Here is a 15,298-nt window from a genome sequence, read left to right as displayed (position 1 = left end):
ATCATTTGATTTGGGATTGAAAAACACCAGCCGCTGCAATGAGTGTATATGCAAGTGGGGCTGTTTTTCAGTCTCAAACGATCTTTCGTTGATTGAGTTCTTCTCTTTTGTTAACACCAGTCCCCTATGAATTTTCTGCTCCTTCTAACACACCAAGTGATACATTTTTTTTCTGTTTTTTTTTCTTCTGTTTTCCATTTGATTTCATTTCACTTTTTGTTTGTTTTTGTTTGTTTGTGTTTTTCTTTATCTTATGTTTCCCCCCTTTAGATCATAATCTATCACTTGTGTATATCTAAAGGTAAGATAACCCTGGAAACGGCCGTAAGAACTGAGGCTACCTCTCCTAGTCCTCCTCTTTATCTTGTGCTTGTAACAAGGTTATGAGCTCTCTCTTATCTCTCTCTTTCTCTTTTAGACTCTTTCTCCCTTTCTCTTTCCCTCCCCTCTCCTCCACTGACGACATTCTGCCTTTCTCTTCCCCTCCATCTCTGGTCCTGGAGAAGTCTGCATCCTTCATTAACTCATCTACTGCATGCAACCTGGCTAACACGTGCACACTCACACACACATTTCCACTAACCTCAGTGCAACTGAATGCAACTGAATGTTGTGTGCACACTCGCGCACACACACATCCACCCAGTCACTCTGCTTGTTATGTTCGCGTCCTCGCTCAACACACACCACCCCTTCCGGCATGACCTACGTTGTACTGCCTCCTCTGCCTTGTCATGTGTGCACATCTTTGTTCCGTGTCATGATGACCATCCATCTGCTGGTTGAGGGGAAAGTTGCACAGATCCGATCCCTCGAATCCCGACTCCAGACTCGGCCTGTTTAGAGTTTACCTGTGCGTAAAAGCAAGGCCCAATGTGGGTGATTGTGTGGTGATAATGTTAAGTATGCAGTACTGGCACACCTGCCTCTTGTTTGGCGACGGTGCCAGCAACCGCAGGTGAGGTTTGGCAAAACATTAATGCACCTCTGACAAGGGATCTTCCCTTGGTGTCTGTAGCTAATCAGCAAAGAGAAACAGACAGGCTAGATACCGGTAAGTAAGGTCACACTTGCTGTGTCTGTTTGTGTGTTTATGTGTGTGTCCAGAGTTTACTCTTACAAAGGAAGATGTGAACAGTTTGTTTGTATATGTGGCATTTGCGTGTGTGTGTGTGTGTGTGTGTGTGTTTTGATTGACTTGGTCCTGCTTTTTCTCTTGTGTGTGTTTTCTCTTCTCTATGCACCAGCTGTTGTCTCCCTCTCGGCTTGTTCACTGCTCACGCCTCTTTATCTTTTTATCTCTTTTTGTCTCTCCCTGTTTTTCCTTCCCTCCTCTCATCCGTTTTTCTTTGCATTCCTGTTTTCCCTGGCTCCTGTCCCCCCATCATGCTCTCCTCCTCCTCCTTCTCCTCCTCCCAACATTCCTTACTTCCCCCTATCTTTGTCTTTCATCTTACCCCTATCTTACTCCACCTCATACCTCCTCTCCCCTCCCCAACTCTTCCTCCTTCTCTTCTCTATCCCCCCCTCTACTCATCTCCTCTCCTTTATCCTCCCGCTTTCTCTTCTCTGATCTGTGCCACTCTTTGCTTCCTCCTTTCCGTCTCTCCTCTCTTTTCTATATTCCTGTCCTTTTTGAATCTCTTCTCGTTCCCCTCCTCTCTTGCCTTCTATTCCTCTCTTCTCCTCTCCTCTCTTCTCTTGCCTTCTCCTCTCCTCTCCTCTTGCCTTCTCCTCTCCTCTTACCCTCTCTTCCCTCTCTCCTTGTTTCCTCTCCTCTCTCTCCTCTATCTGTCGTTACCCCTCCACCCTCTCCCCCCTCCACCACCCAAAGAGAGAAATGCTGTGGTGTTTCTCCTCCTCCCCAAACCTCCACTAGAAAACATTGGTCTCATCAAGGTAAAGGGCAAAGGCTTGAAAAGGAAGGTGTTTCACGCTAGCTGTGAATGGTATGCTCAAAACTCAGCCAACGGCAAAGTACTTTCTTCTTTCTTTTTCCTCTTCTCTTTCTCTATCTCTCTCTTACTCTCTCTCTCTGCTCTCCCATTATTGGTCTGCTTCATCTCTGTCCATCTTCTAGTTTAGTTCTTTTCTTTTTTTTTTTTTTTTTCTTTTTCCCCTCTGTTGGAATGACGTTCTCCTCTCGTCTCCCCGACCTGTGATCTCCATCTCTCAGATGTATTAGGTGTCATGTCTCTCTGTGTTGATTAGTGATGGCATCCTTGTGTGATGAAGTTTTTATTTATTTAATTTATTTATTTAGATTTGTATTCTTGTCTTGTTAAACTGTGTGAAATTCACCCAGAATAATGATACTGTGAACCACGTGCCCATCCCCTAAGGACACTTCAAGCAGTCAATTTATTTCAATTTTTGGAACAAAAATTAATAAACTTCAATTAGCACCCATGTAGCTGAGGATGGGTGCAATCATTTGGCCTCCAGAGTCTAATTGGAACAAAATGTCACGTTGTTACAGATACAAGTGTTTCAGCTGATGAGCAAAACAACCTCCTTTTTAAGGGAGTTTTCAGAGTGAAATTCACACCGAGCCACAGTTCTAGTCCAGGATGAAACGGATCGCTAGAGGCCTCATCCGTCTCAGTCCTATTCTCTCTTTCCAAAACCATGACTCTTTTATGCCCTTTACAACGAGCATTAATCTTACCCTCTGGTCACCACCGTAGCACTAAATGCATGTGCAGGCTGTCTGCGTAGAGACTGACTATTGTTCCCTCCGGGCTCCCGTAGAACGATCAGTAGTGTTCTAACTCCTCCCTGACGACTAGTCAGTGGTCTCTCAGCCAGCCACAGTCTTTCACCAGTAGCCTCATGTCTCATGTTGATGATGCTGCTTGTGATGACATGTTTTGTTTGTGTGAATGTCTTTGCGTATGGTATAAATGCTTGTGTGCGTGTGTGTGTGTGTGTGTGTGTGCGTGTGTGTGCGTGTGTGTGCACGGGGGGTGTCTTACTGTTCTTTTCTCCCACCCCACCCATCTCCTCCACCCAGGCTCATGCCACGAGACTCCGTCGGCCGAAAGCCCAGCAGCAATGGGGGCGGTGGCAGTGGGGGGAGACGGGAGCGACTCAGCCTCGCCAATGTCCCCTCGTACTAGCAAGAGCCGCATGTCCATGAAGCTGCGCCGCTCCTCCGGCTCGGCCAATAAGACTTGACACCGACCCCGACCCCCACTGGACCCGCCCACCCACCCACACGCCGCCACGCGCTCATCTGGATCTGGTCACTGCCCACGTCACATCACGCCTCTCCTCTCGCACGTCGGTCTCCACGGAGACGACATCTGACAGCAGGACATCAGTTTGTGTCTCCTCTTCATCTTTTCTTTTGGGGTTTGGGCATCCTGGCCTTCCGACCGCCCCCCCCCCGCCCCCACCACCACCATACCAAACACCTACTTGCCTGTGATCTTTGTAGAGCTTGGACCCGTGCACCATGCCACAGCTATGCCACTTGGTAGACAGCCTATGAAAGCTTTCTGCTGCTACCTTCACACACACACACACACACACGCACACACACACGTGTATGCCCATGCCACGGATACTGCTGCACTGGAGGACTATGAACGAGGGGGAATGTGGGAGGACAGTGCCTAGACTCTGCTTGTGCCCCATGCAAAAAAGTACAAAATAAACAAGTAAACAAACATGCATAAATAAAAACAACTTTTAAACTCTTTAAGGACACAGAGTACTGCAGCACTGAGCTGTAGAACCATTGAAGAGGAGAAAAGACCAACAAGAGGAAACCCTTGAAATGACGATCGGGGCCTTTGAGCACGGAGGTGTTCACGTGCAGAGGGGAGGAAAAAGGGAAAGAAAGCGAGGTGACAAGACGTCTACTTTTGTCTTCATTCATGCCATTCCCTCGGTCACAGTTTGCCTGGTTGCTTTCAGAACTCTTGATTCTTTGAGCCTCTGCTGTAATTCCTGATGCGAATAAGAGAAGTGAAGTACTCAGTGCAGTTAGCCATGATGCCAGTAAAGGTCAAAAGAAATGGCAAAAAATAATATTATATGAAACAAGTTTCTTCTATGGTTACTGTTGTATCCACCATGGAACATGCTAGAAATCCACTCATGTGTATACTTATACATATATATGTATGTATTTGTACTGTATAATTGAAGCCTGCTTTGTTTACAGTTTGCAGAGATGCTGGCCAATATTGGGCTGTAGAGCCTTCTTTTAAATTTGGCTGGAGAAAATTGTTATGCCCAGAGTTATGTTTGTGGATGAGAAAAGAAAGCACTTCCTCCTGTTACATTTATGTTTTCATGTTTTGTTATTTCTTTTCCACACTAGTTGTGGAGCTAATATTTTGATTTGAATTGTTTTCACTACTGTTCACATATGGTTATGGTCAAGATTGTTAAATCAGTTTTCACCTGATTTAGAATGTTACTGAAACATTGTTACTACATAATCTATTTCAACCACAACACCACTTTTCACCAGTAACAGAACACGTGTATATATTATAAATATGAATATATACATATTTAATGTATGTGTATAGTGTATGAACAGTATCTGGTCTGTGTATATAGTTACCAATATTTAAATCAGCCAAAAATGAACAGAAACTAACACGGCGCCGTTCAGAACATCTGAGGGGTGATGATTTTTAGGGCGATTTTAAGCGCTCAGTGGCAGCGATTGTCTGGTCTTGCTGCAACGCTCTCTGTCGCTGAAGTTACTACCCTCTACACTTTCCCTGTCTGCTGGTTTAGGTCGCATTATCGGCGGCACCATGAGTGTAGTTAATAGTCTGAAAATGCCATCGTTAAAATGAGGAGCACTGCTCCATTTAGTGATGCCTGAATGACAGATTGGCCAAAGAGTTTTTACATAGCTACAACAGACTTAACATAGCCACAACGCAGCCTAACCTTTTTCTCCCCAGTGTGATTGGCCGGGCAGGGAAAGTGTAGGGGGTCAACGCTAAGATAGTATTTTTTTTTTTTACCTGAGAACAATTACGCCCTGTCGCTAAATTACAGTACGTGTTCAGCCAACACTATATTCATTCGCATTTTTGTTATTATAATGAACTTAGGATTGTTTTGATGCTCAGCCTATGTCTTCGCGGAGTTATAGTTGTTTTGACGGAGATGAAAGGGATTGCGTTAAAGACAGTATCAGGGTGATGTTATTATGATAGGCTACTCTTATAACAGCAGTGACAGCTACTGGCATGTTTGCAGTCAACTCCATGCAAGTCATACTCCGTTTTTGCTTTGTTGTCTCACTGAATAGGTCAGGCTTACATTAGGTCAATCAGTATGTTTATTCAAAGCATTGTTTTTGTCAGACAACGAACTATGCGAAATTTTAGGACTTGACAGAGGCCCAATTGAGACCTCACTGTGCTGGAGCGCGACCTGCGTCCTACCCCTTGCACGAGTGACTGAGACCGGTGCCTGTTGTAAAACTGAGGGCGAAACAGAAATGCCTTTGAAGGTTATGATGTACGTTACTACTGACCAAAGGCTGCATGACACCAGTACTAACTGCATGTGTTGACATAACAGCTTCACAACACAAACCACGCACGCACACACACACGCACATACGCCAGTCTGTAATATTGTCATACTTGTAGTATCTATACAGTAATGGTTATGAAAGACGGAGACACGGATGTGCAATTGAACATGAAAATAAAGGTGTTCATATAACAGACTTTAATTTGTGTAGTTTTGTCTGCTTTCTTATTTTAAAAACTATTTGCCTGGAGTAATTTGTCTTAAAAATCGAATTCGTATTGGGCTAAATATGAACAGGTTTATGCACGACACAGTGTAATTTATTTACAGGTTAATTTTCAAACATTCCCACGGTGATTACTTGAAGTGAAATAGTTCAATGTCGATGAGGATCACTATATGTTGTGCGTCCCACGTTTTATTGACTGTATGTTGCAGTTTATCACAACAGTTGGCAATGCAATCATTTCTTGTACATATGAAAATATAAATATATAGCAAGTATACGTTTGTTACATTGAGACCAAGATAATTTATAGGCATTTCTTGGCTAATAATCATATGGATGATGGTACATTTTTTGTCACTATCACCGCTTTGCACATTCACAAGTAATGCATATGAAAATACGTCTTTATAGATTATTTAGAAATAACAACTGGGCTACTGAACAACAAATTGAATTTCCATAGGAACTACGTTTAAGTGGAGAATAGTCTTCTTGTAATTATTACGTGTAACTGAAACTTAATTGTGTTGTGAACAGTTTCTTGATTATATTAGCCTACCTCTTGGGGTCTACTTTCCCAAACCCCTTGAGGATATTTGCACAGAAACTTGTTTTTAGAGTAAAGTGTCCAGTATACACTACATTTGACATGATTACTTGACAGATGATTATGGTACCGGTACAAAATCATAATGTCATGAACAATAGTCGAGTAAAACAAAGCCGTAACGCTTGTCATTATGTTGCTGTGATATAAAACGTTAAATTTACAATGTTGCATGATTGACTTAAATTGATTTTTTCCGTGTCCATGAACTGTTTTTTGTAGATTTAGATGTCACCCGCTCCTTCTCTGCTTCTGCTTAGCAGCCGGGCCTCACAGCCATCTGCAGGAGCATGACCTGTCTACTCTCTGTGGGGTGAGACTTGTTGATATGCCTCGTCAGTCCGGGGGAGCTGAAAAACGTGGACGGACAGTGTTTACACGAGAAGATCTGCTGCTCGCCGTGCGTGAGGTCCGGTCTAACCAGCGCACTCGCGCTCTTCACGGGGTTCATGAACAGGTCCTCCCTCACGGCGTGCCACAGTCTGTGTTTGTCCCGGATCTCCAAAGAGGGGAAATGAGCCCCGCACAGGTGACAAGGGAAAGTGATCTGTTCATTCAGGAATTGGCTGTACGGTGACGGCTTGATTGTCTCGTGAGCCGCCAGGTGCTTCCTGAGGTATGCTTGTCTTCGGAACTTCTTGCCGCAGTAGCAACACTCGTACACCTCCTCTCCGCAACCGGGGGACGGCAGGCACGAAGCAGCCGTGGGGTTCGCTGGATCAGCGCAATGCAACAAGCTGTCACTCTCGCTGGTTCTTATGTGCAGGTCGAAGCATTTCTCAGGTGACATGTATTGCGGTTGCAGCGATGGTGGACTCTCCGGCACTGCTATGCGCATATCTTGCCCGTGCGCGCTGTCCGTTGGTCGGTGGCACTGAGAGCTATCCAGCGAGATGTGGTGCTGATTGTTCACCCGCAGCTTGCTGGCGTTTTCTTTTCCTTCCGCGGAGAGTTTTTCCTGTACCCGACCCTCCATAGATGACTTTTTGCCGCCTTGAGACTCGCCACTGTTCACGATGCGAGGCTTGTGCCACCTACGATGCGAAGCCAAGTTGGCGGGACAGCTGAAAACTTTGTCGCACTCGGGGCAGCGGTACTCGATGCGCACGATCCTTGAACATTTGTGCTGTGCGAGTGAGAACGGGTCTGGATACTCCTCTTTGCAGAGTTGACAGATGAACTCGCCTAACGGTTTCTTTCTTCCAGCGGAGGATGATGTGGGTTTACATTCTGGACCCTCTTTCTTAATTTTTAGTCCTAGCACCGGCGAGGTTGTCACCTCGTCCTCGAAGTTGAGCTTCCTCATAACTTTGGGCTTCTTTGCCGGTGGCTTGCTTTTGCGCTCGGTGTCAGCACTGGTGCGTTTTAGACTCTGATGGAATGAGGAGTACAGCTGAACTGGTGAGTCGAATTTCATCTCCCCGTGGGTCATGAGCAGCCGTTCGATGGATGACACAGGTGTACTCAAAGGGAACGACTCCGCTGTGGCCGGTGAGCTCAGGCATCTGTCAAAAAACGACTCCTTGAGCTCCGTGCTGACGGGTTTAACCGGACTGTAAGCAGCATCAGCCCGACCGGGCGACCCGCTGGGCCCCGCATCGCTTCTGTTTTGCGGTGACAGGTCTGTGATGTGCATCAGAAGTCCTACATTTCTTGGACTTTCGGGCAGTTGGGCTTCCTCGGTTTCTGTCGGAACGCTTGTCCATGTTTCTTGGAGATCAGTTTGCGGCTCACTTGAGTGCGTAACCAAGACGCTTGTCTCTCCATCTGGGGTCGGCACCGGGAGGTGCGCTTTGGGTTCCTCGCTGGCCTCTTGGCGCGCTCTGTAAGATGCTGGAGAGCCCCGTTTACTCCTTTTCACCAGAAATCCTCGCGGCATCCTCCTCGCCTTGTGCGTCCTTCAAAGACAACTGTCAGAAACCGCAAGACGAGAAAACTGTCACTTACTACAGAACAGGTGCAAGCAGGAGACGCAACCAAGTGGAGGAGAGCACTGTCACGTCGATACGCATGGGTTGTTTTTTTTATCTTCGAGGTCGCATTCTGCTTTCGTGAAGTCACCGTCAGTGTCAACGCACTGCCCAATCAGTGGCGATACTAAAGAGGGAGGGTCCGTGGCATTAATGAGGATATCCAGTTACAGATTGATTCCTAATGGACACCAGATTGCATTTTCTCACATCCGTATGATTATTGTCGGCGCTCGGTGGATTAGAGGCTATACTTTTCCTTCACCGCCTTTTAGTGTCATGCATGCTTGTTAAATCTAAGTGTTGTGTGTTTCATATTAAATCATATCACAATAACAGACGCGGTTTTGGTAATGGCATTAAACCAATTTGTTAATTTGCTTGATTAAACTGTAGGCCTATATTACAGATCCTTCTAAAGAGAAATAGCACCTTGCACCTCAATTTAGGATAATGTCTAAATTACTGCATAATTGTAATTATTTTGTAGCTGATTGAGATATAACTTCAGATGTTCAAACCGTAATCATATGATAATTGACAAAACTATAACATTGTCACCTTTATGCATATTCAATGATACGTATGCAAAGGTATAATTACTTTAGACGTTAAATGAAATAATGAATTACTGCAGCTCATTAGACCAGTTCAGCGCATTAATATAAGCACGCCTTAAGAAAAAAAAACTTCGCACCGTGTCAGCGAATAAATAAAACGGCATGTGGCTGTGTCCAAATAAATTGTTTAAACCAAATGCCTCCTATATTTAATAAAGAAATGTCTCCTAATGAGTAGAAGCGCACAGGCAGCACGTCCACACAGGCCATTAATGAAAGCTATGCACTCCGGTGCGCGCTCGTTAACCTTTCTCTGAATTCCGGTTTAAACGCTTCCTGTTGTTGCAAACAGAAAAAGACTATTAAGATGCAGGATTTTTTTTGGCTCCGTGTTCCATTGGCACGCCGCATGATTTGGCACTGGGGGCGAGCCAGCAAGGAGCCCATTAATAAATCCATTCAATGCACTTTACCTGTTACCTGATATATGTATCTAGGATACAATCTGACGAACTTGTGTTTACCCTGTAATTAAGCCCTTTAATTTGTGCCACAGCATCGCTGAGCACAACATTCAATCATTCTCAGGGCATGTCCGTTGCGTGGCAGCAATTTCTGCATCCTAAATCTTATTTAGAGACCAAAGACGTGGGCAAAGTAAGATAGGCCCAATGACGCGTTTAAATGGAATCCAAGGCTTATACTGAGGTGAACTCACTTAATTTAGGTTTTAATATTCAAAGATATAAATCTAGCTAAGCAGAACATTTTGTAAATAGACGTTTTATTATAGTCATTAGGGGTGTGATGTTTGTTTTATTGCGGACAGATGCTCGAAACGTTATCTTGCGCAACGGCAAGATCTTTTATTACTCTCGCAATCACATCTGTGCTCATGTATTGGCCTCAGATAAGAAAGATGCTATCGGTCGCAACAATGTAAATTGCCAAGCGGTTTTCACCGAGCCGGGGAACCCGAAGCATCCCTTTTGCATTCACTGGCTTTGTGGCATTAACGATGGGAAGATCTCCCCCTCCCTTTCCCAGTCGAGGGCATCACGCTATCTCCCGGCAGAAGGGGCAGCGATGCTCAGGGCAATGACAGGACAGTGTTGGGGGCCGTCCAATTCGCCAATAACCTGCCAGCGGGAACGGGACTCACACACACACACTCTCGCTCTCCCTCTCTCTTCATCCCGAAGCTGGGAGCGGTGATAAGGGATCGGAGTGTCTAATGTCTTTTCATTTTGGTGGAGGGGGAGGAGGCGATACGGCCGACCTCCCAGGACCACATTATGCTCGGCTGAGGTTAGCGGTTAGAGAGGGGCGTCCCGGCCCATTAATCAGAACAAATGGGCGTGAGAGGAGGGATGGGGGGACGCTTTCCGGAAAAAAGGGTAACTACCTTGAGAATTAAGAAACATTAATGTCAAGCCTCCGTGGGAAATTCAACGAATCGCTTGAAAGCAGCCCACTGACAGCGATCAACAGCGATATAGGCTGCATCTAATTTTAAACAGAAATCAATGGATGATAGTCAACTCATAATGTAGGTCTAAACTTAAATCCAGCATCAATAATTTAATTTGACATAAGGGCAGACAGAATATAACATGTATAGGAACATTGTATAGCCTACAAATCAATAAAATCTAATAATACCACACAGTTCCTTTTATTTTTTACAATGTAGTCTTGTAATTAGCGGCAGCCAAGGCAAGATTATTGTGTCCGCACATTTAGCCTAATTTGTGTCCTTGACCTTCACCACATAAGCCAAATTGACTGGAGGATTATGATTGCTGAAGCGGAATGTCCTTTTTCTATGTGCACGGACCCTCCGAAAAGTCCCACAGACCTCTTCATTGATCTGCCATTTTTCAACTGTCTCAAAGTCTCAGCTCAAAACTGGCAACTCGCCCCGCGCCATGTGGCGAGGCGGCAACGCAGATGTAGGAATTCACTGTAATCGTTTACAACGGCTGGCAATTAGTCTTGTTGCTGATGCACTGGGTATTTATTTAATCGCCGTTGGAGGCCGGGGATGATTGAGCATTATATGATGATTAAGTGCGGTGCTGGACCCACGCTTGGCTTCACTGAGATCTTTCAGCACCACGGGATGCGGACAGCTCCAGCTCCGGCTGTAGTCTCCGTGATCTGGCAGCATCGAGACCGGCAGGTTGTTTCATAATTAATTTTTAATCGTTCTTAATTAGCAGTGACGCCCACGGCCTGGACTTCTGAGGATACTCCATAACCTTACCCATTTCTACGAGGTCATTACGTTGCTTCTTAATTTTCTGGTGTGACCTTTTATATCGCCCTCTAACTGCAAGTTTAACAAAAGTCACCACAATGAAACCACACTGCTCCCATCATTGTTTCATTGTTTCACTTGTATGTTAATAAGCTATATATCTCAAACAACAATGTATTGGGCGGGGGGGTTGTAGAGTAGGCCTATCTATTTTTGAGTAATCAAATGAATGGTCTCAAAAGTCCATGATTTCTTCAAAGGATACATTGCAACCTTGTATTATTTAGGTATTTTAACTTGAAGACAATAGTGATTAGGCCTAACTGTTGTTGAGGCAGCCTACAGGCATCAACATTCACTCAGTTCGAAATATACGCTACCCTTGACATTTTATCGCCATCTACTGGTGACTAGACTTAACTGCTTTATTTGTCTTGTCCACTAGCGGGCGATATGTCAATCAGCTAGATCAGGGGTGTCAAACTCATTTTGGTTCAGGGGCCACATACAGCCCATCTGATCTCAAGTGGGCCGGACCAGTGAAATAATTGCAAAACATCCTTTGACAACTCCAAATCTCCAGCTTAGTTTTTTTCAGTAGGCTATGCTTTACCCTTCAGCCTACATTTGTAGCCTACATAATGACAAGGGATATATTAGATTATTACACATTTATTCAGAGAGGCCAATGAAATTGAAATAAAATGCATTTCACTCTCATAAACAACTGGTTTATTTTTATAGTTGAGTGGATAGGCCTACATTTTTACATCTGACCACCTGAACCAACTCACCACACTAAACTCAAGTGGGAGCTATGAAGAAAGTTAACATCCTGCCTTAAAAATGTAAATGTGCAAATGTATGAAAAATAAAATGAATTTAACAAACATAAGTTAGCAGTGCATGAGCAATACGATCAACTGATACGATTAGGTTACATCAGATCAAATAATTTTGTAGGCTAGGTGGCGGTGCTGTGTAATAGGCTATCCACCATAAAGGCCAGATCCTGCACCCATTCCGGGCATTTAAATTGCTACTGGTCTGCCTTTTTTCTCCAAGAACTGTCCAATTTCCTCTCGTAGTTCAAAGAAACGCTTGAGTACGGCACCTCGGCTTAACCACCGTACTACAGCTAAGAAAACAGTCAAACTGACGGTGAGTCAGACCTCGCGACCTGATTAAATTTACAGTTTGCACAACCACACTCATGATCCAAGTTTAGTGTTTTACAACACAACACTTCCTGGTGCAAAATACAATAAAATGCCCAAACATCTTGTCCTCCGTTTGCAGGCTGTACTTTGTCTCTGAATTTTGTCGCAACGCCTGCTTTTCTCCCGACAATGTAGCCAAACTGACAGCACAGGACCAGTCAACTGTGCTGCGCCTAGCGGCTGAATTGAGCATTTCGGTTATTTCTTTGAAAATTCATAATTCCTCACAGGAATGGGCTAGAGATTTTTTTTTTTTTGACATCGTCAGAAATGTATTCTCTACAAGTCTGGGCCGGATTAAACCATCTAGCGGGCCGCATCCGGCCCGCGGGCCGTATGTTTGACACCCCTGAGCTAGATGCATCGAAGATGGCCTGCGCTCCAGTGGGAAATTCCGATCCCAGTTGGACTCTTCAGCGGGCACATGATTGATGACTAATTTCAAGGCGTTTTAAAACCAGCCTTTAGTGTACATACGAATGTTTTTTCTCTTATCACTATACACTTATGACTGTATAACCAACATGTAGGCATAAAGGTGCATAGGCTAGGCCTTTGTGGTGCAGTACTGTAGCCTATGTAGATTCAATGCTAATTATCTAACATTGAGGTCAAAGTGTTCTTTTTTCCTGAGAAACTTTTACAGTACTTTTTACACCTCATTCTGAAAATGGGTGACAGAATTGTGAGAGGGGAAAGTACATTCTTTGTCAGGCAAAGAATACAGAAATTATTTGGCTACTGTTGTGCTGTTGTGGGTCTATTCTTCTTTTTTTTCTTTTTTTTAATCCCAACTGGGCTTCAATGGCCTCTCCATAACATAACACTTTGTCTTAAATGACACACTTGGGGAAGAATATTGGATTAGGTAAAATTATATTTTAAAAATCAAACTGAGAAGCTCTCAGAACAGGTATTGGCTTTATCCAAAAGTAAAATTAGACTGCATATATCTCACTATTCTTCAATGAGATTCGTTGTTATCTGAGTGACCTCCAAAACAATCCAATATTTCACCCTGTCTGTATGCAAACTACAGTGATTACCAATATTGTTTTTGTCTCAAATATGCTGATGTGTTCAGCCGATTTTCTAATTCTACACAGTTTTCAGGTTCTGCAATTACATATTACATATGTATAAAATCCAAATGTAGCAACCTACAACTCCATAGTACAAATAGACATGTTCCTTTGGTGTGGAAAGACAGAGGGTTCATCCCTTCACCACTGGAGGTGGTGGGCAAATGTGGGCAAGTGTTCTGGGTAAATGCATATTCAGGTGCTGGTCATATAATTAGAATATCATGAAAAAGTTGATTTATTTCAGTAATTCCATTCAAAAAGTGAAATTTGTATAATGTATACATTCATTCCACACACACTGGTATATTTCAAGTGTTTATTTCTTTTCATTTCGATGATTATAACTGATAACTAATGAAAATCCCAAATTCAGTATCTCAGAAAATTAGAATATTGTCAAAAGGTTCAATATTGAAGACACCTGGTGCCATACTCTAATCAGCTAATTAACTCAAAACACCTGCAAAGGCCTTTAAATGGTCTCTCAGTCTAGTTCTGTAGGCTACACAATCATGGGGAAGACTGCTGACTTGACAGTTGTCCAAAAGATGACCATTGACACCTTGCACAAGGAGGGCAAGACACAAAAGGTCATTGCTTAAGAGGCTCACAGAGCTCTGTGTCCAAGCACATTAATAGAAGGGAAGGAAAAGATGTGGTAGAAAAAAGTGTACAAGCAATAGGGATAACCGCACCCTGGAGAGGATTGTGAAACAAAACCCATTCAAAAATGTGGGGGAGATTCACAAAGAGTGGACTGCAGCTGGAGTAAGTGCTTCAAGAACCACCACGCACAGACGTATGCAAGACATGGGTTTCAGCTATCGCATTCCTTGTGTCAAGCCACTCTTGAACAAGAGACATCGTCAGAAGTGTCTCGCCTGGGCTAAAGACAAAAAGGACTGGACTGCTGCTGAGTGGTCCAAAGTTATGTTCTCTGATGAAAGTACATTTTGTAGAGAGGAAGAGGAGAGGCACAGAATCCACGTTGCTTGAAGTCCAGTGTAAAGTTTCCACAGTCAGTGATGGATTGGGGTGTCATCTCATCTGCTGGTGTTGGTCCACTGTGTTTTCTGAGGTCCAGGGTCAACGCAGCCGTCTACCAGGACGTTTTAGAGCACTTCATGCTTCCTGCTGCTGACCAACTTTATGGAGATGCAGATTTCATTTTCCAAAAGGACTTGGCACCTGCTCACAGTGCCTGACCTGTAACCCCATAGAAAATCTATGGGGTATTGTGAAAAGGAAGATGTGATTTTTGATGATATTCTAATTAAATGACCAGCACATGTATGTGTGTGTGTGTGTGTGTGTGTGTGTGTGTGTGTGTGTGTGTGTGTATATACATATTCATACATACATACACTACCGTTCCAAAGTTTGGAGTCACTTAGAAATGACCTTGTTTTCATCATTAACTTTGTAAATGATTGTTGTAAAAATAAATGGCTGATCTTCAATGCAATATCTAGTATACAGATGCCCATTATCATTACATTACATTACATTACATTTGGCTGACGCATTTTTAGCCAAAGCGACTTAAATTGTTACCATGTTGTAAGTTTTAAAGCGATTCTCAACAATTTTAGGACAATTTAAAGAACAGTTTAAAAACAGTAGAGTACAGTAAGAATAAGTGCATCGGTGAGTGCTGTTACGTCTCAGACGGCTGGTGAGTGCTAGGATCAGCAAGACTTGTTGTGAGTGGTGCTATGAGAGGAGATGTTCTCTAAAGAGCTGGGTCTTCAGGAGTTTTTTGAAAATGGAGAAGGATGTCCCTGCCCTTGTAGGAACTGGCAGTGTGTTCCACCAGCGAGGAACAACAGATGAGAAAAGTTTGGTTTGGCCTG

The 15,298-nt window shown here is 43.8% G+C and overlaps 2 protein-coding genes across 8 annotated transcripts in view; one reads left to right on the top strand and one right to left on the bottom strand.

The window, feature by feature from the left end:
* Nucleotides 1-5,711, top strand: part of ralgapa1 (Ral GTPase activating protein catalytic subunit alpha 1) — an 81,600-nt gene extending 75,889 nt beyond the window's left edge. For 5 of the 7 annotated variants that reach the window (XM_076300537.1, XM_076300533.1, XM_076300534.1 and 2 more), the window contains one exon: nt 3,014-5,711. In XM_076300537.1, the coding sequence (XP_076156652.1) occupies nt 3,014-3,177 (164 nt within the window). In that variant the 3' untranslated portion in view covers nt 3,178-5,711. Of the gene's footprint in view, nt 1-270; nt 302-3,013 lie in introns of all 7 variants that reach the window. The other 2 variants (XM_076300535.1, XM_076300536.1) reach the window with 1 other exon arrangement.
* Nucleotides 5,712-6,497: 786 nt separating this feature from the next.
* insm2 (insulinoma-associated 2) lies at nt 6,498-8,229 on the bottom strand. The gene has a single exon (XM_076300121.1). The coding sequence runs from the start codon at nt 8,227-8,229 to the stop codon at nt 6,607-6,609; it is 1,623 nt and encodes a 540-aa protein (XP_076156236.1). The 3' UTR covers nt 6,498-6,606.
* Nucleotides 8,230-15,298: the final 7,069 nt, after the last annotated feature.

The sequence above is a fragment of the Alosa pseudoharengus genome, unplaced genomic scaffold (genome assembly GCF_046254945.1).
Source record: "Alosa pseudoharengus isolate Yale_2024_CS ecotype anadromous, Long Island Sound unplaced genomic scaffold, YU_APseudo_1.1 YU_APseudo_1.1_scf_22, whole genome shotgun sequence".
NCBI lineage: Eukaryota > Metazoa > Chordata > Actinopteri > Clupeiformes > Clupeidae > Alosa > Alosa pseudoharengus.
Note: the sequence above shows the minus strand (reverse complement) of the source record. Positions and strands in the feature narration are given on the sequence as shown.

Bases quoted from the DNA above. Each gene is read 5' to 3' on its own strand.
- insm2 (XM_076300121.1), bottom strand. From the start codon at position 8,229: ATGCCGCGAGGATTTCTGGTGAAAAGGAGTAAACGGGGCTCTCCAGCA.